This window comes from Sarcophilus harrisii, chromosome 3 (genome assembly GCF_902635505.1).
Source record: "Sarcophilus harrisii chromosome 3, mSarHar1.11, whole genome shotgun sequence".
In the NCBI taxonomy this organism is placed as follows: Eukaryota; Metazoa; Chordata; class Mammalia; order Dasyuromorphia; family Dasyuridae; genus Sarcophilus; species Sarcophilus harrisii.
In genome coordinates, this window is record NC_045428.1 from 431,962,323 (window position 1) to 431,987,380 (window position 25,058).

A 25,058-nucleotide genomic window follows, 5' to 3' on the forward strand; every position below is an offset into this window, starting at 1 on the left:
GAGACTGAGCTAGAGGATATGTGGCCTAACATCTGAGCATTACAGAGAGGTTGGCAACTCCTTTGTACCATCCCTCAGGTGACTGAGCCCAGAATTTGAATAGGAAAAGGTGAGTGATTACCAATGCCTCCTGGTGAATGTAGGTGCATATGCATATAAATGTGTACCTGTGTGTATATAAATGTGTTTCTATGTATGTGGATGAAATATATGTGGAAATGAAAGAAAGCCACTCCATTATATGTATGTATGTATACATGTATATGCATACATATATACATACACACACATAAATATATTATGTATGCATATATCTGTGTATACATATGTATATATAAAAATCATGAGATATGATACCACATTAATTACAATTATAAATACCACATTAATTATAGTGATAAATTTCTTTCCACAATATATAATCTGATAAGATACAGTTTCTGAATAAATGTCTTTCAACATGCATTACATTTGTAAGGTTTCTCTCTGGTGTTGAAGAAGACTGCTTCTACAAATAAAAGTTTTTCCACATAGATTACACTTTCTAGTGTAAAAATCTCTGATGACCAATATATATAAAGTCATACTTATATACATACATATGTATGTGTATCTGTATACACATATATGTGGACATACACATAAATATATTATTCAAAAATCCTCTCTGGTCATTATTATTAAAAAAGTTATATAACATGGGGAAAAAAATGATCAGTAAATAGATTCATCACTCTCTTGGAGTGGATCCAGTACAGAGTCAAGTTGAAGTGCAGTTCCCTATAGGTAGTAAAGTCCTCCTGGACTTCCATTTGTTCCCATTTGCAAATGCAAATTATTTATTTTATATATATTTATTTGTAAATGCATATTATATTTGTTTGTATTAAGTCCTGGAACAGTATCGAGTTGATGACATCTATACTCACTCAGGGGATTAAGTTATTTATCCACATAGAAAAATCAAGTGAATGAAGAATGCTTACTTGATCAGTGAGACAGACAATCTGTGGAGATAATCCATAAACATGTATACTTTGGACCAACTGCAAATGACAGACAAAGAGTAGGATAGAAAAAGTCAAAGGAAGAAAGCAAACTGCAAAGTTCTTGTAAATAAGCCCAAGTTCTTCCCTGAGAAATGGTCTCTCTTTTTAATATCTTGCTCTGTTGTATGTCTTATAGGGAAAACTAATCTCCAGAAAATTTAAAATGAGTATAATTGCAAGCCTGAGGGAGTGGTATCATAGTGTTGTCCTCTATAATAATGCAGAAAATAGGAGGAGAGGTGGATTAGGGGCAAAGATACTGAGTTTTGATCATAGTAAGCTTAAAATATCTACCAGATATCCAATTTGAGATGTCTGAAAAGTATTTAGAGATGTGAGATCAGAGTAGTAAGAGAAGACTTGAGAATCATCAGCATAGACATAGTAATTAAATCCATTGGAGCTAATGAGATCACCAAGTGAAGTAATATAGAGGGAGAAGAAGAGATTGAAACTAAGCAGAAGAGTGGGGATAAGAGTAGTCAGATGAAAAGGGATAGAGTAGAATTGCTCAAATAGGTAGAGGGGTTATTTATCCTTGATAAGAAATAAGGTCACCTCATCATGTTATGGGTAGCCAAGAAAACTAAACTCCATTTTGTTTGCACTTCCTCTATCTGATGCTGCTGGTACTGCAACCTCCATCCTGTCACCTTCCTTACTGCTGAAATAGCCAGGACTAACCTGTCCCTTAGGGCTGTGTTCCAAGAGGTCGCTAACCTGGAGAGTTTGATCGTATCACCACCACCTCCACTCTACTTTCCTGTTACAGCCCAGCAAACAGTCCTGTCCAATCCCTTATTCCTGCCCTGCAAGCCTCCAGCAACAGTCCTGAAAGCCTGAGATATCCTGTATCCAATTTACCTCTTGCCTAAATCAAAAGCTATATAAGTTTTACCTTTTGTTTCATTTGGTGAGTCTTTGTTGGTAATAGTGGGGAAATAACGCTCGCCAGTCCCTAAATTTATGGTATTGAGTTTGGGTGTATTGGTTCTGGCTTGGATTTTGGTTTGTGGCAGCAGCTAAAATTTTACCCACAACTTGATTCAGGGTGAAGGAGATAGGAGCAGACGGCATTGACTGAAAAGAGATGAGGAATAGAGCACAAAAGAGTTCCTTGTGAACAGCCTCAATTTTTTCTGTAAAATATGAAGTAAGAACTCTGATGAGAGAGGGGAGAGGAGAGAGAATCATGGAAGGTTTGAGGAGAGATGAAAAGTGGAAGAGTCACTGTGGAATGGGAGAGTTGATTAGGAAGATGTAGTAGGATTGCCTAGCAGCAGTTAGGGCTCAGTTGATGTTATAAAACATAAATTTGTAGTGGACCCAATAGAAAGTGTTATTTTCTCCACCATTCAGCAGCACAGTATAGATACAAAAACTAGGAATGAACAGTGGAAGGGATCCAAGGTTGAGGTTTTGCTAAGTGTAATTAGCAATATGATAAGAGAGAGGAATTTAAGAGAAGAGGATAATGTACGATTGTTTAATTGACTCCTAAGGAGACAAGATGGAAACAAGTGGCTAGAACAGAGAAGAAAGCTGGGAGAGAAGAGAGGGCTCAAAGGATTGGAGGTCATTGGTGGTGATGAAGGTTAGGGTAATGAAAACTAAGGGAAAGGGAAAAGCCAATAGATTAAGACCAGTTAAAGGGATTTCAGAATTCACTGAAGTGACATCATTGTGTGTAACTAAGGTGAAGTGGAGAAACAGCTCATGGAAGAAAAGTAGATTCAGGAACTGAATGATTAAGGTATTTGAAGAATAATTATTTATGTTGTAGTCCCCAAGTGTGAAGGCGGAGTTGGGGAGGACTGAAAATTTTAAGGAAGATATCTAATTGTAGAAGGAAGGGGGGGGTAACCTAGTCCTCTGTAGATAATCACTACCAGGATTTGGGGGGCAGGTAGGTGGTATAGTGGATAGAGTGCTGGGCCAAGAGTCAGGAAGACTCAGTTTTGTGAGTTCAAATCTGGCCTCAAACATTTACTAGCACCTGTGAGACCCTGGGCAAGTCACTTAACCCTGTTTGCTTCAGTTTCCTTACCTGTAAAATGAGCTGGAGAAAAAAAAAATGGCAAATCACTCTAGTGTCTTTGCCAAGAAAACTTCAAATGAGGTCATAGAGAGTCAGGCATGACTTAACAAAAACCAGGGTTTTGATTGGGTTGTAGATATGAATAATATGAACCTCAATGATAGAAAGGTTACTGAATGAAGGAAGAAGGGAGAGGACCTAGAAGTGGCAATGAGGAGCAAAGAGTATCCCAGCGTTGAACAGGGAGCCTTAAAATTCCAAGGATTTATGATTCTATTAAGAAGAAATTTACTTAGTGCTCAAAATTCATTTAAAGTATAGTTCCATTCACTTTTGTAAATGGAAATATTTCCTCAGCTCAAGCACATTATTTAAATTTTAAAAAGGGCAGCCATCAACTACATTTCCTCTCTTTCCTGCATTGATCAAAGTTGGAATCCCTCCTTACAACAAAAAATAGTAAAATGCTTCCAAGGCTTTAGACTGTGACAAATCACTGAGGATGTAGTATGAATAGTTACTTTTGAATCAGCAATACTTTAAAAATGACAGAAAAAAAAAAAAAAAGAATATACACTCACAAAAGGAAGTTGTCCTAAAAATTGTCATTAACAGAGTTGGCTACATCCTTAAAGCCATTTAATGAAAATTTCTTGTGTAAGTGCTCAAAACAAATTCCAAAGAAGTTTACTTATCTCATATTGAGATTTCCCCAATTTTTTCTCACCAAGCATTCCATTACCACATGGCTGAGTTTACAGCCTACCTATACTAGGTTTTAATTTAGGAAACAATATAAAGTGGTGTGATAGAAATTATAGGCTAACTAGCATTTAATAGGCATGGGTCCTTTCACATCTGTGAATGACTTTTGACAAGTCATTTAACCTATTTCATTTGACATTATCATTTCATATTGTTCTAGTTAGCATAAAGATGCTTGCCACACCACCCTCGTTAGGATTATTTTGATGATTTAATAACACATCTCCATGCACTCTCAAGTTTGCAAATCCCTTTTTTCACAACCTTTTAAGTAGCACAATTATTATGCCCATTATATTCATGATTTTAAGTTTGATTGTAAATTTTCTGATGGCAGTGACTGTGTTTTGGCTCCTTTTTTGTATCTTTTGACACAGTATCAGGCACATAATAGTTATTTAATGAATGTATCTAACAGTATAATTGATAAGCTCATCTTTGTACATTTTTGCATTACTGTTATCTTTTGTTTTTTCCCCTTAGCTTGAAGAAGGGAACCCAAAACTCAAACTCCTTGAATTTGTGGGACCTTGCCCTAGGAAGACAAGATAAACAACTTCATTCTGTTATCTAGGTGGGGTTGGTTCAGTCCTAAGCTAAAGAATTCCAACCCTATTCAATTGAAGATTTTCTATTCAATTCTAACTCCATCCACCAGCCTCATCAGGAAGGGGAGCAGGCCTGGTTTGTACCCAAAGACTTCTATTATAAAAAGAGCCAATTTGGGGCTCAATCCTTGCAGAGGACCTGCCATGCCATGCCATGCCATGCTATGCCAAGGAAACCTCTGCCCACTGGGATGATATTCTCTTCCAGCACTACCCTTTCTTTATCCTCATCCATTTCCCTAATGAGACTCTAAACCTCTTTCAGGATTTCTCTGCTTGAAACTTTACTTCTCTGTCAGACATTGTTTCTAAGGAATTCAGCCTTTCTATTCATGCATAGTAAAGGCTGACTTCCCAATGCCAATGACCTCTTTTATCAAACTAGCTTTATCATGTTTGTAAATTCTTTTACAGAGAACCTCTGTGCCACCAGAAGGGAGTCCCCCAAACTCCCTACCCTTGCACCAAATCCCAAGGGGGTGTAGGGGAGTCAAACCTCTCCATTTGGTTCCCTGAACCCCAAACCTGCCATTAGACCATATCATTTAACTCCCTGACTACCAGAAACCCTAATCTCATTTTGGTTCCCTAAATCTAGACCTCATCATTTGGTTCCCTGATAAAAGGGAACTCCAAAACCTAAACCTCATCAAGCTGAGTAAGGGAAATTCAATTTTAGGTTAAAAAGGAATATTGGCAGAATACCTCTATATCCAACATACAATTAGTATTTTTCCTTTTACCAAGAATGATTCTAAGAATGAAAAATATGCTGAGTTCATTGTAGAGGACCAAAGGAATTGAACCTTCAAATCACTGTGGGAGTACTCTGGGATAGAGGACACCATTCTCTTTGTAACTTGCAAGGGAAATTAATATAGTGAGGATAGAGGATGCTAGTGTGGATTTTCATAAATTCTAATTAGATACATATTCAATGATGTTAGAAATCTTAGAAATCATCTAGTCTTTTACATTCCCTTCTAATTGGCTCGATCTTGGTAGTTTTCCCCTCTTTCCTTTGACAAGGAACTATATCTTGTTGTTCTAGACGAAGGGGTCCTCAAACTACGGCCCGCCGGCCAGATGCGGCAGCTGAGGACGACTATCCCCCTCACCCAGGGCTATGAAGTTTCTTTATTTAAAGGCCCACAAAACAAAGTTTTTGTTTTTACTATAGTCCAGCCCTCCAACGGTCTGAGTGACAGTGAACTGGCCCTCTATTTAAAGGACCCCTGTGGGTATGACAGACAAGGGAGAGAAGGAACAGGTGCTCAATTAAGGAAGCTAGTTATAGTATGAGAAGGGAAGAATTGCGTTTAACTGTCACACAGTTAGTATATTACAGAGTTCAACTGAGCCCAGCACTTCTAGATTCTTAGACAGGTTCTATCATTTACTATTGTATACTACTTTTCCCAAAACATTGAAAGTATTGGGCTGAAGAAATAGAATGTTTCCTAAGCTTGGGCATCTCATTCACACTTCATACAAAGAAATCCAGTATTTCCTAGACTCTGTGGTGAATATTCTAGCAACTTTCCAACTCCATTCTGCTGTATTGAGGAAACAGAGTATTTAATTGGGAGCAAAGATGACTACTCTTTATAGAGTATGTGTGTGGACGCCTAAGTCATTTAAAAATTAGTACATTATCTCTAAATTCATAATTCAATTGTTTTTACATATTCTATTTTACTGCATTTCACTGCTTTGAATTCAGTTATCAGACAGTCTGATGAAAGATCCATGTATGGAATTCATGAGCTATGAATTTGAATATGTAAGTACTCCCAACTGCACCATGAAGGGGGAAACAGCAATAAAGAGATCTGAATTGGCCATTACATTACTATAATAATTTCTTATGATTAATGTATATAGAATCTATGATTTTGTCAAACTATATCAAGCAAGGTATAAAACAGAACTTGCCAAAAATGTTTGTCATGGTCATGGAGGACAAGATGTTCAGCCAAGTTAAAATTGAGCCATAATCACATTAATGGCCTAACTTGGAGTCCTAAAAGTTTTAATATATTTTGATAACTCTATTTCAAAGTATTTCCTTTGTAATCTTATTTTTTATGACATTTTTTTTACTTAAAAAAAAATTCTGAGAAAGTTCCACCAGACTGGTGGGTTCCATGACACAAGTTAAGTTAAGCATCCCTGTCTAGACTATGATATGCACATTTATGTTAGTCTGCAAAGCTAGACTATATACATATATATTAGACTAACTTGGTGACTGAACAATGAATTGAACAGAAGAGCAGTTTTAACTTTCAAAAACTGAAGAATGGTTTTTATGATCCCAAGTTTTTCCCTGAAACAAAGGCCCACATTTTAGCAGATATTTTTTGTTTAAAGCTGCAAATTGTAGACTATTGACTGCAAGTTGTAGACAAAGACTTGCTGCAAATTGCCCCCAAATGTAAGGTGTTGGGCATAGGACTGTAAATATTACCAATGAATTAGGCAGAAATGATGTAAAGAATATCATTAGATTTATTTTGTATCTGAAAAAGACCAGAAATGTAACAACCAAGAAATGGATATTCTGCATGTACCACACTGGCACCTAAGCAATGTCAGAAAGTCCTCACCACAATTGATAGCTCTATTGTGAAAGATTTTATTTCAGGTCTTTTATTATTCAAGTCTTTAAATCATTTCTTGAGTCCTTAAAGGCTTTTTAATTATTAGTTTTTTCTTTACCTGGTTTTGACCTATCCTAGGACATTGAAATTTTTCTTGGTGTCATTTCCTCAATCTTTCCACTATTTGCTAATCCTACTCCATGCCCCTTAACTCTCAGATGGATGTCCTTTGTTGTGATGGGGGAAGACACTTATGCAATTATTGCTGAGGGAAGACTCCATTAAAGGCAGCTAGTTAAGTGTCCCTGTGATTATTCATTCCTCTTGCAGTTAATTTCAAATGTTCTTTTGACTCATTAGCTGCTAAAGACATTTATTTGGGGATGGGGGAGATGTCAGTTGGGTAAACTTTGATGTGATTTCAAAAGCTTTTGGTCTATCAGAAGTTGCAGCTAATTTCACTTTCTTTGTAGTAGTTTTGAAGCTGTCATACTAAATTCACTGGGCTGGGATCAGAATGGTAGTGGACAGTGACCCTACCCTTGACTACGATTATTTGTAAATGACTTATGATCGCTCACCCTGCACCCAATTTTACACAAAACCTTTCTTGATCTTTTCAGATAAGTTTTCTCTCAAATTTTCTCAGAACATTTTGCTAATACTTCACCTTTGTCCCTATTAAAATATACTTTTTATTATGCCTATTTGTGAACGTCACATTTCCTCATTAAACTATAAACTTCTTGAGGTTGGAATCTGTATTGTTTTTCATCTTTGTATCTTCAGTAATACATATCAATCTTTAAAATGTTTGCAAAACATTTTACATATTCCATTTGATCCTCAAAACTATGAAATAGGTACTATTATATATCTTATTTTACAATGAGGAAATGAGACAAAGTTTCACAACTTCTCTATGGTCACACAGCTAGAAAGTGGCAGAATTTGAATTCAGATTTTCTGAGGACCAAGGCTTGCACACTCCACACAATACCACAGTGCCAGTGTTTGGAACTAAGGACAGCAGAGATCTGTACTGAAGATTATGAAACATTCTCAGACATTTCAAGTATGAGAAAATAATGCTTAAAAGCACAACTTCCTCAGTCTACAGCAACTACTGGATCCTGCTTCTTTTTTATGTAGTGGGTGCTTAGTAAATTAATTTCAATAAAGATGGTTTAATCAATGAATTTAATAATGGTGTGACAATTTAGATTATATGAATTCATTTTTTTCTTTATAGTTTCTTTCACTTTTCAATTTTTATTAGTCTACCATTGAACTCCATTAAATTTCTAACAAATTAAAACATTCTAATTCTTAGAATGTCACTGTAAATAATTCTAAAGGGAAACATTTAAATGGTTGTACAGACATGTCTAATATTCTCAGACTTGAGACTCTGAACCCATAGTTAATGGAGGGACACTGATCCAAAGACTGATGAGTGCCTTGCCTTTATAAACACTTATCTCCCTTTCTGAATCATTTAAGTCTTACTCTCGTAGGTGTCTCCCCCCACCCTCAGCCCCCAAAGTTTTCTTGTAACCTCTTGTGGTAATCTCAGCAGCTAGTGGACAATCTAGAAGATGTAGCTGCCTCCCACATGTATAAATCAAGTCCCAATTTCTCTCCTCAACTCATAGTGCATCACCAGTTGTTTGACTTGACTACCCCATAGGCATCTCTAAGTCAACATATCTAAAACAGAATTAATGATAATTCTCTCTAAATTTATACTTCTAGATGTCCTAATTTCTCATTAAGATAGATTAAGATAGATCTTTCCAGTCACCCAGGATAACAGCTTTTTTGTTGTGTCCAATTCTCCACTTGGGATTTTCTTGGCGGAGATACTAGAGTGGTTTATCATTTCCTTCTCCAGCTCATTTTATAGATGAGGAACTGAGACAAACCTGGTTAAGTGATTTGCCTAGAGTCACACAGCTTATAAATGAGACCAAATTTGAATTCAACTCTTCTTGACTCTAGGACTGGAGCTCTATCCATTGCACCATCTATTGCTCCCAGAATGGCAGCCTTAGTCATTCTCAAACTCTTCTTTTTCAATCCCCAAGTATAATAAACTTTGTCAATTTTATTTCTACAATGTCATTTTATCTATTCTCTTCTGTCCATTCAATGACTACCCCAATCAGGTCTTTGTTACCTTTTGCTGGGGCTTGCAAAAGCTTCCTAATTGGTATCTCTAATTCCAATCTTGCTTTTATGTCTCCCATTCTCCATGCAGTTGCTAAAATAATCTTCCTAAAAAATAGACCTAAGCACATTACCTTTCTTTCTGAGCATCTTCAGTAACACTCTTCTAGTACTGATTTAACAAGCATTTATCTACAATGTACCAGACACTGTGCTAAATATTAGGGATACAGACAAAAATTAAAGACCTTAACCTCAAGGAGCTTACATTGCATTAAAGACAACAATGAATGTAATGGAATACTATTATTCTATAAGAAATGATGAACAGGCTGATTTCAGAAAAGCTTAGGAAGACTTACATGAACTGCTGAATGAAGTGAGCAGAACTGTACAAACTCCAATAGACTTAGATCTCAGCAATAGTAATCCAAAACAATTCCAATATATTTTGGATGGAAAATGCCATCCATATCCAAAGAATCTGCACTCCAAGGTTCTTTCTGGTCTCTCCTCTGCTCACTTAAGAGCTGACTTTTTTTGCTGATCTCAGTGCATGCCCAGTTGCCATTATTTCTATGCAAATGACTCCTGGCTCTGTCATTCTAGCCCCAGTTTCTCTCCAGAATTATATATTCATTTCATCAATTACCTAAAGAATGCAGGAGATCTGGGGATATTTCTTTTTTTTTTTAATGTTAAATACAATTTATGTATACATAGCCATAGTTATTTTGCTGCACAAGAAGAATCGGACTTTGAAATAAGGTAAAATTAACTTGAGAAGGAAATCAAAAATCCAAGTGGACAAAAACAAGAGGGATTGGAAATACTATGTAGTGGTTCACACTCATTTCCCAGAGTTCTTTCGCTGGGTGCAGCTGGTTTTATTCATTATTGAACAAATGGAACTGATTTGGTTCATCTCATTGTTGAAGAGAGCCACGTTCATCATATAGTATTGTTGTTGAAGTATATAATGATCTCCTGTTCCTACTCATTTCACTCATCATCAGTTCATGTAAGTCTCTCCAGGCCTCTCTGAAATCATTTCTTACAGAACAATAGTATTCTATAACATTCACACACCACAATTTCTTCAGTCATTCTCCAATTGATGGGCATCCATTCAATTTGATCTGCGAATATGTCTAAGCAAAAAGGAGACATTCAGGAAAGAATGAAAATTAGGAATAGAAAGACGATTGGAGGGGTAAACTCTCATTAACGATTAGAAGGGCTGGGATCAAGAATGCAAGTAGAGGAACTAGCATTTGCAAGAAGGGTCACCTATTCTGAAACTGGGAAAAGGACAGAATGGGCGATGAAGTAATAATGGAATCCAGAGCAGAGAAGAGGGAAATCATGACACAATTTTTTCAGTCAAGTACTTGCAAAAGTCCACTTCAAAGAACTCTGAGGGTTATAGAAATATCTTCTCTACATATATTTTTGGAATTGGAACATAGTCTGTGATGAAAACTTAACAAAAAATTTATGCATATCAATTACATGCAGTATGTACAATCATGGCGTAATTTTTATCAGTAATCAAAATTTATAAAAGCATTTCTCATTTTTATTGAGAATTAACAATTAAAGGATTTATAAAACAATAGAGGATATCTCCTGGTGAGTTATTAACCAGACCTTCGTCAAGTCACCCTTTAAAAAGTATGCTTATAACACAAGGAACCATTATGTGAGAAAAGCTGGGCTGACGGAGTAAGGGGTGAAATAGGGAGGAGGGGGAAATTTTTCAGAAATCTTAAGGTTCTGTTCTCAAACCTATCTGAAGCCTTCTGAATAAAGTTTTTTTTGAAGTAATCTCAGAACTTTTAAAACAATGCAGATTTAGAGGGACATAAGTCAGATAAAGACTTGGTCGATGATAAGCATCATAAAATCTGTTAACTGGGAGGTAAAGTTATGTTAGCCTTAAGAAAGCAGTTAATGAATTTCATTATAACTTCAAAATGCTGAAGCTTTCTGCATTATACCTCCATTTATCTGCTTTTCATATTTGAGCAGAAAATGTAATTTGGACCAAGGTCTTTTGTTACCCTAAAAGATCCAGAGGCATTTTCAGTTTTTGTTTTTAATTTGTTGATTTATTGCAATTATCCCAATGAGTCCTCCAACCAAATTTCACTATTCTAACATCTCACATTTCTTATGGATCTCTAAAATTTTCTACTGATGTAAAGTTTTTTGGAAGGAAGAATTTCATTTATTCCTTTATGCTTATTCTTGCTTTAGTAGACATTAGTGATAAATTTTCCTGGACAAAAGATTCTTGCCTTGAGGACATTCTGATCCATAAAATATAAAGTTAAGATTAAATAATATTTGTATTCCCTTGAAAAAATTCCAAAGGTGCAAATCTTTTATCCTTATTTTTTGCCCTAGGTGATTTTCAGAGTTTAAATGGGTTAACCTGTAATTTGAAAACAAAAATTTATTCTCCAACCAGGAGTTTAAAATATTAATTTATCAAAATAAATTTCTTATTAGTGGCAGATAAATTTATGAATTATCCAATTTCTTCTTTTGGGAAAAAGTTAAGTAAAGACTTAAGACACAAAGGATAGGAATTTCCCCCCACTCCCCAAAAAAGAAAAAGGTGTATCCCACCCCCCACTGCACAAAATACTGATAAAACAGATGCTGAGACTATAGACAATGAACATAGGATGTATTGTGTGCAAGAAGTTGCCACCAGCAGTTATTTGTTTCCAATATTACTTATTTATACAAGAGACTTCACAATAATAAATATAAAGTAGATTAATTCTCGTGGGCTTTACCATTTTTCAGTGGCAGTTGGTACCTGTCAGTCAAGACTCTAAATGCCAGATCTAGACAATAAATTCAGCACCATTGGTTACATTAATTTTCTTCATTATGTAAATATAAGTCTCTAAATTTACAGATCAACAATATTCCTATTCAGGAAAAAAATGGGATTCTATTGGGACATTAAAATATGAAGATGAAAATCTATGAATCTATGGTTGAAAACTGATTTTCACATCTATTTTATTATTCAATGTTTTATAAAGTGACATGAAAGGTATTTTGTTCCTTCTTAACAAAAACTGTCATTTATTTATGTCTTAATTTAAATCTCCCCCCCACCCCCAATTTCAAAAATTTCCTAGGTATCTACTATTTGATATCATACTTTCATGGTAGTGAATGTAATTTATCCTTTACTATTTGGAAAAAGTTTTACTGCCACTTTTCTAATCTATATCAACCCAGACATTAAATTGTAATGAAAACTGGATAGAATGGTGCTGCTACATGGTACAGTAAGATAACCTATCTATAATATCCTCAGAATAGCATGTAGGAAATAAATATGAGTGTTTTTTTTTTAATTGCACTACAGCATGTATTTTAATAATAACTAAAGAAAAAAATATGCTATTAGAAAGGTTTTTATGCAGTTATTTTTGTTCTATTTATCAGCAAGTCTAGAAAATGTTAGCCCGTATAATGCAAATTTTTAAGATAGTGAGAATAATCATTTAAGATGGAGGCTCACAGAACATCAGTAGAATTTCATAACATCACTATACCTATTTTCCCAGTAAATAATGAATATTACACAAGCTGACTCAAGAGACAAACACATAACGAAACAGACAAATTAGCATTATATATAGACAGAATTTGCATTACAACATCATTATGACCAGGTGTATGTACATCATTAATGTTGATGAAATTTAGTTAACTATGATCATGCAAATAAATTTTTGATAATTCACAAGCAGTTTTAAGCTATTTTTCTTATTTTTAAAATGATCTCAAAGATATATTCAACATAAACATTTTCAGTGCAATCAAGTCAATGAAGAAAATATAAAGCTAGCTTTTATTCTTTATTTTATAGATTAAAAACTTGCACTGCTCAAACAGAAGTAGCCTATTTAGAAGAATTTTGCTAATGGAAATTTCACAATCAATGTACCTTTTAACCCAACATTAGCTGCCCTAGTGTACAGCAGTCTTCCCATAATCAGTGATGCCATCATGGGTATAAAATGAAGAATTGTTAAATATTGAGACAGGTTGTTAAACACAATTTCCTACATTAAAAAAATTAAGGTTTGACTGCTCCATTGGCATAAAGAAATATATACAAGAAAATCAAATTATTAGGATATATACATTGGAAAATGGTAAAAAGACATTTTCTAACAAAAATGTCCTCTTTATTACATCACCATCTATTATAACCTATGAAATATAACAAAAACATTGGTAGGTTACACACAAAAAAAAAAAGCTTCATTTTTTCAGTGAGATAAAATTTAATAAGTTAGATATTGATTTTTTTCTCATGTCAACTGCAAAGAAACAAAAGAACAGCATCTGAAGTAATAAAATGAGTCTAGCTAAACAAAGAAGTATTAACCTATACATTTTGGTTCAAAGATACAGTTCAAAAAACTGTATAGAGGATACTGTTGAGTAATTAATTTCTGTTTTTGCAGATTACAGAAAATAAAAAAAATTAAACTACTATTAAGTGTAGCGTAATGGTAATTCTCCTATTCCCCCCAAAGGAATTTCAAATAGATCTTGTAAGATTGCAAAATCTATAGTTGCTAAGTCAATAAAAATGTAAGCTCCAAATACAAAAAAACAAAAACATAAACAAAAACAAAACTTGGTTCACAAAAAATGAAGTACAATAATAAACTCTTGGTGGAAAATTCTGTTATGAGGCAATCATATACTACTGCTAGATACGAATTTCCAGAAAAGATTACATCCCATTTTAAGCACATTTTTCCCATAAACATGCAACTCACTATAAAATACAAAACACTTGGCTTTCAAGAACAGCTTTATAAAGACACTGCATCAATAAAATTTTTTTCTTTCTCATTAACTTACATTGTATTAAGAACTGTAATTTCACTAATGTTTATATCAGAATTCATATAATGTAATAATTTGCATTTTTTGAACATAATGTTCATGAGGAAATATCTACACACATTAACATACTAGACTATCAAAAACTTATTCAGTTACAGAATTTTATTGATACAGTAGATTAATAAAAACTGAAAGGGGATAAATGGGTAAGGAATTCAGTACATTATTTAACAGCACACACTTTAAAATTAAAATATTTTAAATCTCTCTTCCCTCCCGCCCTCTCCCCCTCCCCCCCTTCAAATGTTCAATGCCACAAAAGACCAGAATATTCTGGCACCAATACTGAGGTGTAAATTCAAACAAACTTAAGTACTATTTCACAATTTGCACCTGTTGTATTCATCATCCTATTAGACATCATTCAGCTGTAATGGCAGAGCAGTTTAGCACCTCTAAAGAGTAAAAGGTGCCCAGAAGTATAAACACTAGATTAGATACACAAAAGAAAAAAGACCATTCAACTTTCCAACAAATAGTGGCATGAAAATGACACTATTTGTCAAAACTGATTTTTTTTTTCACAGTAAAATGCCGAGTACAAACACAAACACTGACAGACACTGCTTAAGATCTAGTCTAACAAATTGTTTTCAAATCCATATAGTGAATAGTAGACCCAATAAACAGCTGGATACTGTCAGTTTTTTAAAGCCGCAAATAAAAGCTATACAAGCACTTTAGAAGTCAGAAACATTAAAAAAAAAAAAAAATTATATACAAGTTTCTCTTTAGTTCATGTCTACATAGCCAACGCACATTACTCTTTCACAAAGAACCAGTCAGTATCAACGTGTGTGTGGCTAAAGCTTGTGAATGAGGAACTGCAAATGCGTGGGGCAGTAAAAGCAAGGCTCAATCTTCCTTTCTTCAATAATCCCGATGTGCATCAACAGCTTAATTAAGCTTTAAACTTGACAACAAATGAATTCCTCAAAATTTCACTTAGGAGGCTTTTAATTATGATGGTTCATCGTCTTTCCCTTTTAGAGGTTCGCCGCCGTACCTATTAAAATCAATTATTGACAGTTTTAAAACAGGTTTTGGAAATTAAGCTGTAACTTGCATTATGGTTATCGTGTTTCAAACCCCCTTATTCTTCTTGCTTAATCTTGTTTTGGCCCAGTCTGACTGATGGCAACCCAAATTACTACTACTATGAGTCAGAGAGCAGTACCCACCCTGTGATCCTACTAGAAATGCCACTTTCCCAGTGGATGTGGATCTAGATACTTCTAAGATCTTGGCTCTAGGATAGCTATGGGTGCTCTGAAGCTCTAGTTTTCACCAGTGCCCTGCTACTATACCCTCAATACTATTAGGCCTTTCCATCCAACCTGTAACTTAAGTTTCCCATTATATGTTGTCTCCTTGAATTAGGATATCCTATGAGCTTTTTTTGAGAGCAGGGTCTACTGTGATTTTGTATTGTATTCCAGAGATTAGCACATTGTTTTCAGCACTGTTTTCCCAATATATTACATTCTTTAATTTATTTTTATCCTATTTTTCCTCATTATCTTTACCATTTAAAGTTAAGCAACACACATTTTGGATTTTGAAAAACTGTATAGTTCCTTAACTCTACTACTTCCACCAAAAGAGCCCTGGTAAAAATACAATTTTTCTGGAAACAAGAAATTTACATGTAGTTTGCTGAAATGACTAATGTCACAAAACTAAAAACTAACGTTTGCAACAAAGAACAATGAACAAATTCACTAATCAAAGATATAGTTATTGGTTTATACTTCCATTATAGATGATATAATAAGCCTCAGAGCTTGCCAAATATGTATCATGTGAAAATAAACTCACTTTGGTTCCTTTGCATGAAATTCACGTGCAAAATCATTTTATTAACCAGTCTTGAAAGGCATAAAAAGCTCAATTCAAATCAACACATTCTGGTTTGGGGAGCCTTTTTTTTTTTTTTTTTTTTTTTTAAATTAGAAGCCTGTTGATGTAGAAGGATCTTCTGTTTTATCCTAAGGCAAAAGTTCATAACATGAGGCCCAAAGACCAGGGAAGGAGTGTATAGATAAATTTCCTGTGGGGGGTCAGGAATGGGAAAGAATATTGTGAATTTGGATGGGAAAAAACTACATATTTATTTTCATTACTCTTTAACTGAAATTAAGCATTCAATTATTAATTTAAAAAAAAAAATTAAAACTTATTCTGAGAACTGCAGAGGCTTAAACACCATAGTGCCAAAGAGGTCTGTAACAAACAAGATTAAAAAAAAAAATCCTGACCTAGAAGCAATAGGGAGTTTTTTAGTCTATTAGAGAACTCTGTGGATGATAGACTGGAAGACTGGTGGGGAGAAAGGGTGATCAGGTGAGGGTGGGGAGATCAGAAGGAAGATTATTACAAGAATACAGGAGAAAAATGATGAGGGACCTGAAAAACAGGAATGATTATGTGAGTGGAGAGAAGAAAGATATGAAAGATGTTATGAAATGAGGAACCACAAGATTTGGCAGCCTATAGGATGTGGGAAGAGGGACATTCAATGTTCATACCTAGATTATGGTGAGATACTGGAAAGGATGCTGATGTCTTAAACAGAAACAGGAAAATTTGGAGGAGGAATGGATTTGAGGACGACTTCTGTTTTGGACATGTTGAATTTAGGGTGACTATGTGACACCCAGGTGAAAACATCCAACTGGTAACTGGCAATATGGAAACTGGAGTTTAGAGGAAAGATTAGTTTTTTTAAATGAAAAATGACCACAGGAGTATAAACATGGTAGAATCCTAATTAGTTAATTGCCCATAAGTTCCTCATTTTTGAGGATGATAATAACTGTTATGTCTCCAACTATAATAGATAGCAAAACAATTGTGTACATATGATTAACTGAATTAAATCCTCATTTCCACTACTTACAACAAGGACTTTTGTATTCTCTATTGCAGTGGATAGAAGACAGGGCCAGGGACAAGCTTTTGGATAAAGATCAAAGGAAGAGGAAATATAAGCAATAATGTCAATGTATATTACAGTTGCAATTACAATTGGATGGAAAAGGGAAAGAAAAAAAGTTCAAAGAACAGATTAAAAGCCTGCAATAAATTCATGGCATAATAGTGATAGAAGACTTCCAATTATCAAGTCACCTGCTAAAACCTAGTCTTTCTACTAAAAACAATTATTAATTTCTTGAACTGCCATAAAGGTATTTTCATATTTTAACAGGAGGAAGTTCTACTCTGGGTCTGATTCTTACAAAGTGGGAGGAACTAGCTGCTGGGATAGAAATAATAGGAATTCTATGCAGAAGTGACTAATACATATTAAAATTTGTGACTAAGATAAAACTCAATAATCTTTTGGAATAGATTTCAAAAGGCTCAAAGGAATTAAAAACAGGCTTCTATGAACTAAATTTCTAAAGAAGTCAGACTGGGGGAATGAGAAAGTTTTCAAAAATGAAATTCTGAAGACACAGTGAAACAATGCTAATAAGGAAAACAAGCCTTGTCTGAAGAAACCGACAGAAAATTACAAAGGAGTACCTAAGTCAACTTAGATGGTTAAGATACATGTAGAGAGGATGGAAACAAAAGCGAGTAATGAGGATAAGTGTGTCATAACTCAAAAGGAGTTAGGGACAAAAAGATTGTTAAAAGCTCTGTAGGAGAAAAAAAAAATCAAAGTTGGGAAAGGAATGCTATTTGAATGGAGTGAATCCAATGATATCAAAGAGAAGACAGAGTTTTTCAACTTAAATTTTATTTGTATTTTTTCTGCTTACCAAGCACTCAAGACAAAAGTGAAAGCCTGCTGTAAAGTAGTTTATAGTCTAACATAAAAAACAACATAATCTTGTCACTAAAGACCTAATGTAGAAAGTGAAGTTTAATTGAGATCAGAACCAAATTGAGCATTCTAAAAGAAGATGAGGAGGCAACATGTTCCAGGCATGCCAGTCCAAAGGCATCAGAAATAGGAGCTGAAGAGGTCACTAAATTCAGATAAAAGAGAAAAGGGACCAGAAAGAGCTTTATAATACAACTACTGCTAGGGATGTGAAATAATGATCCGGCCAAGGAGACTGAAAAAGGTCAGACAATTATGGGAACCAAGACAGAACAACAACACAAAAATATAGAGAACAGCATCCAGGAAGAAAGGATAGTCAGTGTCAAATAATCCAAGAGTTCAAGGATAAAGAAGAAATCATTATAGTGGATAATTAAGGGATCATTGGTACCTTTAGAGATAGCAATTTCAGTTGAGTGATTAAATTGAAAGTCAAAGGCTTTGTAAAAAATGAAAGAAAATAAAAGCAACCAAAAGTAGAAAGATTTTCTAGGATTTTGGCTGGGATAGGAAGAAGAGCTATGAGGGTAAAAGCTATAAGGATAGTTTAAAAAAAAAATCAATGATACGTATGTAAGAATGAAGAAATTTGTTTATTGGCAGTACAAAGAGAAGAGGAGATAGGAAAATATTACAGAGCTGATAGAGGGGAAATCATCTGCTGAACATCTGAGGGGATTAAATTAAAGGTACATGTAGAGGACCTAGAATTAGGGAGGAGAGTCACTTGTTCACCAGAAACTGAAAGAAAAGATAACAAGGAATAATGTCAAGAAAATATGAAATGAGGAGAGACAACAATTTCAGTGAACAACACTGAAGATACCTATATATAGGGACAAATATAGATAACTTGTTAGAATGTCAATATAAAGACTGCATAATATATTTACTTGAATTTACTAAGTTTAGGTTATTTGACCCAGAAGAATTACATTGGATGATCTGACAAAATTTGCCAAGATATTATTATCAAGCTATTATGAATAATGAATGAAATATGGAAAACAAAAAACAAACTTCAGGACTTATTTGGTGTAAATAGCTTGCTTTTGGAAAAAAAAAAAGAGGGGGGGAGAAATGATGATAAAAATTGAATCTAATAATAAGTGTAAGCCAATAAACCTGAATTTATTTCTAGCAAAATTTCCGAACATGATGCTTTTAAAAGCCAGTCTAAAATAACCAGACAAGAAAGGAGAAAGTACTATGTGTCAAGCTCTATACTAAGTTCTGGAGAAAGAGAAAAAAGGCTAAATATAGTCTCTGTGCTCAAGAGCATATATTATAATGGGAGAAAATGAGAAATAAATAAATACAAAAGATATAAAAAGTTAATAGAAGCTAAGTAATCTCAGAGGGGAAGTTATAATAGTTAGGAAGTTATAGCAGCAAGCAGGAAAGGCCTCTTGCAAAAGGTGGTACTTTAGCTAAGTCTTGATCGAAATTAGGGAAAAGTCAGTAGGCAGAAATGAGCTAAGAAATGATTGCATGCATGGGCAAAAGCCAGTACAAAGGCAGTTACAGGAGATCCGTGCTATATGGAAAGGACTGAAAGAAGGTCATTATAGCTAGATCATGAGAGTAGATGGATGGAAATTAAGGGCAAAGAACTAGAAACTTAGGAAGAAGACAAGTTATACATGGCAACAGAGGATTTCATATTTGATCCTATATAAGACAGGGAATTGTTTGAACTCACTAAGCAGGGGCATATTATGGTCAGATCTCCACAAATCATTTTTTGCAGCTGAGTGGATAATGAACTGGTGTTAGGAAGGAATTGAGGTAGATACCAATTAGATGGTTGTCAAAATAATCTAGCTGAGAGGAGACAAGGCCTCAACTAAAATCATGACTATTTAATATTTGTATGGGAAGAAAGGAATACACAAGAGAAACAGATTTGATAATGAACTGATTATTAGGTAGATTAAATCAAGGATGAGAATCTAGGTAACTGGAAGGACGATGGTTTGAAGTAGAGGAAAATATAAAAGGAAAAGTTTTTTTGGCAAATATGATTGTTTTAGAAAAGTTGAGTTTAAGATGTCTATAAAATATCCATTCAAGATGCATGATTATGTATGATTACATACTGAGATATGAAAATCACTTCCACAGAAATAAGTAAACGCAGGGGAGCTGAAAAGCTCCCCAAATGAGAAAGAATAGAACAAATAAGAGAAGAAGGCATGGGGAAAATGGTTGCTAAAGTTATAAGTTACAACTGAAGACTATCTGAATTACTGTATAGTCTGAATTGGAAGAAGAAATTCTGACAACAGTAAACTCACAGACCCTTAAAAATATTTAAATAATCAAATCCAATGACAGATTAAAGTGCCAGCAATATTAGTTCACAAATCCAGTCTAGAAAGTAGAAAACAATATCCAAATGCTTGTTTGCACACAAAGGAAAGTTTTATATTGATTTGACTAGGCTCTCATTATTCTTACTTCTTAATCCCTTTATCCCAATCTAGTTGAGGCAAGTAAAATTATAATACATACAGTGATTGTAGAAACTTCCTCTTCCTCCATTATTTCTTCTTGTGGAATGTCATCATTGACAGGAGAGCTACTCTGAAAAACATCCATCTCTTCACTTGATTCATTTTCTTTACTAGAAGCTTGTTTGGAGCGTCCAGTGCGGCTAGAGTCAAAATATAAGAAATTAAATTAACCCACTGAGCTATAATCATCAAACATCTTTAGAGAAAAAAACACCTTCAAATATCATGTAGCTTTCCATTGCTCATTTTTATCAGTGATTCTTTAAATGGGACTGAATACATTTCTGAATCCAAAACTTTGTTATTTTTAATCCAGAATAAAGACTGATCCAGATACAAAAATGTGCCAAATAGTACTAAAGTTATGCTTTTTAACCACTGAAGTAATATTTGTTCTCTCACCTACTGGTGGTGACTTCATGTCACGCCTACATTTCAAGGAGCCAAGTCTAATATCGAACAAAACTTACGTGGGAACAACAATGATAAGTCAGATATAGCAGAGCAATTTGTAAGTCAAAAATTGGTTCAAGTACCACTGCTCTACTTTGTGGCTATTCAATCTCTTCAGCAGTCTGAGCTTCAGTATTCTCATGTATTAAACAGAAGTAGCTCTAAATCAGTTATGTTATAATCCTACAAATACATCTTACAGGAATGTTGTAAGAAATTATTGAAATAATTAAAAAGCTATAAATATGTAAATCTTAAGTTTAGTATGATCTGAGACAGTGTCTTAAGTTTAATAATTCTACTTATCAATTACTGACAAGGTCAACTAGACCCAGGTTTTTCTGATAAAATGTTCTTGGAAAACTGCATTTTAAGGAGAACATAGTAAAGAGAAGTGAATAAACATACAGAAGTTTGTGTTCATCTGTGTGAATACATGTGGTGTTACTAGCGGAAAACATCAAATAAGTAGAGTTGAAGAATGTGTGTGTGTGTGTGTATGAGAGAGAGCGAGAGAGAGAGAGAGCGTTAGCATTACTTTGATAGCACATTGAAAAGGGGGAATTATCTATTTTTTCATAGTTTCAGATGCTGTTAACTCAAGAACAAGCATTCAAATTCTCAAAAGAACATAGGGTATTCCCATAATACATGGAATCAAATTCTCTTGATATTTTGTGTCCTAAGTAAACTACTCCAAAAGCTTCAAAATATATACTGCTTAATTAACAGTGAAATAAAAACAATTTAAAATCAAATGCTTTTTTCAAATATAGGTAGGTTAATAAAGATGAACAACACTGCCAAATATAATTTACATTTAAGTTAGAACTCAGCACTGAAGATTCAAAATAAAGTCTAGTGGTTCTTTTCAACAATGAAGTGCTTCAGGTCAATTCCAAAATGTGTGATGTGAATTCCAGACTTGTGATGGAGAGACCCATCTGCATCCAGAAAGAGGCCTGCCTGTGGGGACTGAATGCGAATCACAACACAGTATTTTATTTTTTTTGTTGTTTGCTCTTTTTTTTTCTTCTCATTTTTTTCCCTTTTTGATCTAATTTTTCTTGTGTACATAATAAATGTGGAAATATATATAGAAGAATTGCACATATTTAACATATAGTGGATTGTTTTATTGTCTAGGGGAGGAGTGGAAGAATGGGGGAAAGAATTTGAAAGACAAGGTTTTGCAAGAGTGAATGCTGAAACCTATCTTTGCATATCTTGAAAATAAAAAGCTATTATTTAAAAAAAAAAAAAAAAGTCTATCAGAGCTGGTTGCAGGATCACCTCCTGTGAATGTTTCTTAACTAAGTAAAGATATTTCCTTAGTTTGAAATGTGTAATCAATCCTATTCAATAACAGAAAAGAAATGACTCTATGACCTCTAAAAATTTATAATTTTCTGATTCTCAAAAAATTAATCCTTATCTTAATATGTAAGAGAATTAACCTACAAAATTTTAACATTAAGGATTTTTTATTTAGAAATTATTGGTTTTTCATTCTTTAAGCTTCCACATAAAATCACTAAAAAGAATACCCACCTGTATGGCTTTCTTTCCCCCCCACTGGAAAGAGGGGCAGGCTGGCAAAAAGGAGAATGAGGGAAGCATGCAAATCTGAGTAAGACTGCTTGTGGTTTTTGTTCCTCCCTGGTATTTAGCAGAAATAGGTATCTGATCCAACCATGAATACAACAGCATGTCTGCAAAGATTCTTTAAATTGAGGAGTTATATAACTATCTAAAATATCATTTATGCTACATACACATAAAAGTATTAATGAATTTCACTAAGTAATATGCTTAAATCATTTTATCCTGAATCTTTCTCATTTACATTTTTCAGGAAAAAAAAATGTGAAGTAAAGTAAAATTTTTAGCAAAAATGATACTGAAAACTAAAACTTATTTCTGAAAGTTGATCCAGCAGTACTATTATGTAAAACTTTTTACATAAAATATGTACCTGTAGGTATGTATGTATATATGTGTGTGTTTGTGTGTGTGTGTGTGTGTGTGTATACACACACACACACATACATATATATATATATATATATGCATTTGTGATTTGAAAACAAATATAATCCAGATAATCATTAAGAAAATATTCATGGGAAAATGAATATTTTTTATAATAATCTAAAAAAGAGCAATGCTATTTTCCAACAATCCTATTTCCTCTCTAGTATGTTCCCAAAGATGAATCTCAGAATGGGTAGGAGATTTTTTTTTTTTAAAAGAGGAAGGGGGAAACAGGAGTTCAAAGAATAGCAAGAAAAGAGAAAAGGACTTAAATCCAAAGTGCTGTGATACATTTCCGTCACAAAGAGCTTTCTTACATAATTACCACAGTGTCTCCATGTGTAGTGTAAATGAAGCATTTGGCATGCATTTATAAAGATTTGTTTTCAAGTTCAATAAATGTTAAAGTCGTGCTAGTGAGCTAAAATGGGCTCTTGATGGCCCAGTTAAAGATTGACAAAATTCTATTTTGCCAAGGATAATAGGGCTGATTAATATGTGTGGACTTAAATAGAGCACTGGATATACTATCATGAAATTTTATAATTATTTTAAATTTGTTTGCAATTTAATATTATTGCATTTACAACTTACACATTTTTTTTTGGTTGTGATGGTGATGGCGTTTTTGGTGGTCTTCCTCGTCTTTTCTGTGGTGTGGACTGTGTGGATTCAACTGCACTACTTTCAGAAGATTCTGCTCTGCTTTGGGGAAGACCCAAATTTTGATAACATCAAATTATGATTTATGATATCATAACTAAAACACAAGCAGTCAACAGTTACAGATACCCACCTCTGTTGTGCTCTCCTAGATGTTCTATGTTGTCTGCCCTTTTGTTTCTGTTCCATGTTTTCACTCTGTCTCTCTTCTTCTTCTTCCTCCTCTGCTGCTGGGGGTCCAGGTTTTTTCCTGCCTCCTCTCTTAGATGTTTTAATTGCTGGCTCTTCTTTTGGAGTGCCACTACCAACTGCTTTAGGGGGTCGCCCTCTTCTGCCCTTTTTAGGAGGACTATTCTGTTCATCCTCATTTTCTAAGGGATCTTCTTTGAGCCTCTTCTCTTCTGGCCACTGCTGTTCATCAGAATCAGACATAGCTGTGCCTCTTTTCCTCCCTCGCTGACTCCCCTTTGGTTTCTGTTCCTGAACCAATTTGGTTAAGTCATCCATACCTAATTTCTCTTCTGCATCTGTAACAGGTGTCTTCTTTCGACTCCTGGGCTTCTCAAGTTCAGACTGAAAATCACAATCAGATTATTGCTTTAATTAAAAGAATTATAACTACAGTGAAAAACATAGCAGGTAAAAATTATAGTTACCAATATTTGGTACACCTAAATAAATATACCTCAGAACAACAGTAATTAATTATCATGATATAAAAGCAGAGGGGGTGAAATTTTACAAAAAAAAAGGAATTTCTGAATTAAATAACTCAACCATTCTTATATGCAAATTGGTTCTTTTGGGAGAGGACAGAGAATAGAATGAGAGAACAGGAACATGACCAGTGATTATATCACTACAGAGAATTCTGGTTACTAATAACCTTCCATTCGTGCAAATGAGCAGGAACTATATAGTTATAGTTGTCAACTATATAGTTGTCAGAGGCACTAAGTGTGTTAAGTCACTTGCCCACAGTGATATAGCTAGACACAAGATTTGAAATTGGGTCTTTTGGATTTTTAAAACCAACCCATTAGCCACTGCATCAGAGAGCCTCTATTTAATTAGTTCTAATGAATTATTCTAGCAATCTGCAATGAACCTGTTCTTCTAGACAAGAAAGTAACTTTACAAATATATCAAGACAAAAGTAAATTCTACATAAGCATTATTAATCTGTAACTATTTCAAAGGATTCCTTTCATTTTGTAAATGAAAAATTCAAAGGTATAGAAGTACTAGTAAATGAATTTAAAGCTGATCGAAATATTTTTGGATGAAAAAAGTACTTTCCTTTCACCCAAATAATATTCCTTTCAACTACAAGTAATGAAAATTAATAGAATTTCACAGTAAATTACAA

General features: G+C 34.2%; 1 protein-coding gene across 4 annotated transcripts in view; it reads right to left on the minus strand.

Moving 5' to 3' along the window:
• Positions 1-11,910: 11,910 nt before the first annotated feature.
• PDS5B (PDS5 cohesin associated factor B) overlaps positions 11,911-25,058 on the minus strand; it is a 210,854-nt gene continuing 197,706 nt past the window's right edge. Inside the window, exons 33-36 of one of the 4 annotated variants that reach the window (XM_031960713.1) lie at positions 23,823-24,262; positions 23,621-23,728; positions 20,538-20,679; positions 11,911-15,194 (exon numbers count right to left, since the gene is read on the minus strand). In XM_031960713.1, the coding sequence (XP_031816573.1) occupies positions 15,159-15,194; positions 20,538-20,679; positions 23,621-23,728; positions 23,823-24,262 (726 nt within the window). In that variant the 3' untranslated portion in view covers positions 11,911-15,158. Of the gene's footprint in view, positions 15,195-20,537; positions 20,680-23,620; positions 23,732-23,822; positions 24,263-25,058 lie in introns of all 4 variants that reach the window. The other 3 variants (XM_031960715.1, XM_031960712.1, XM_031960714.1) reach the window with 3 other exon arrangements.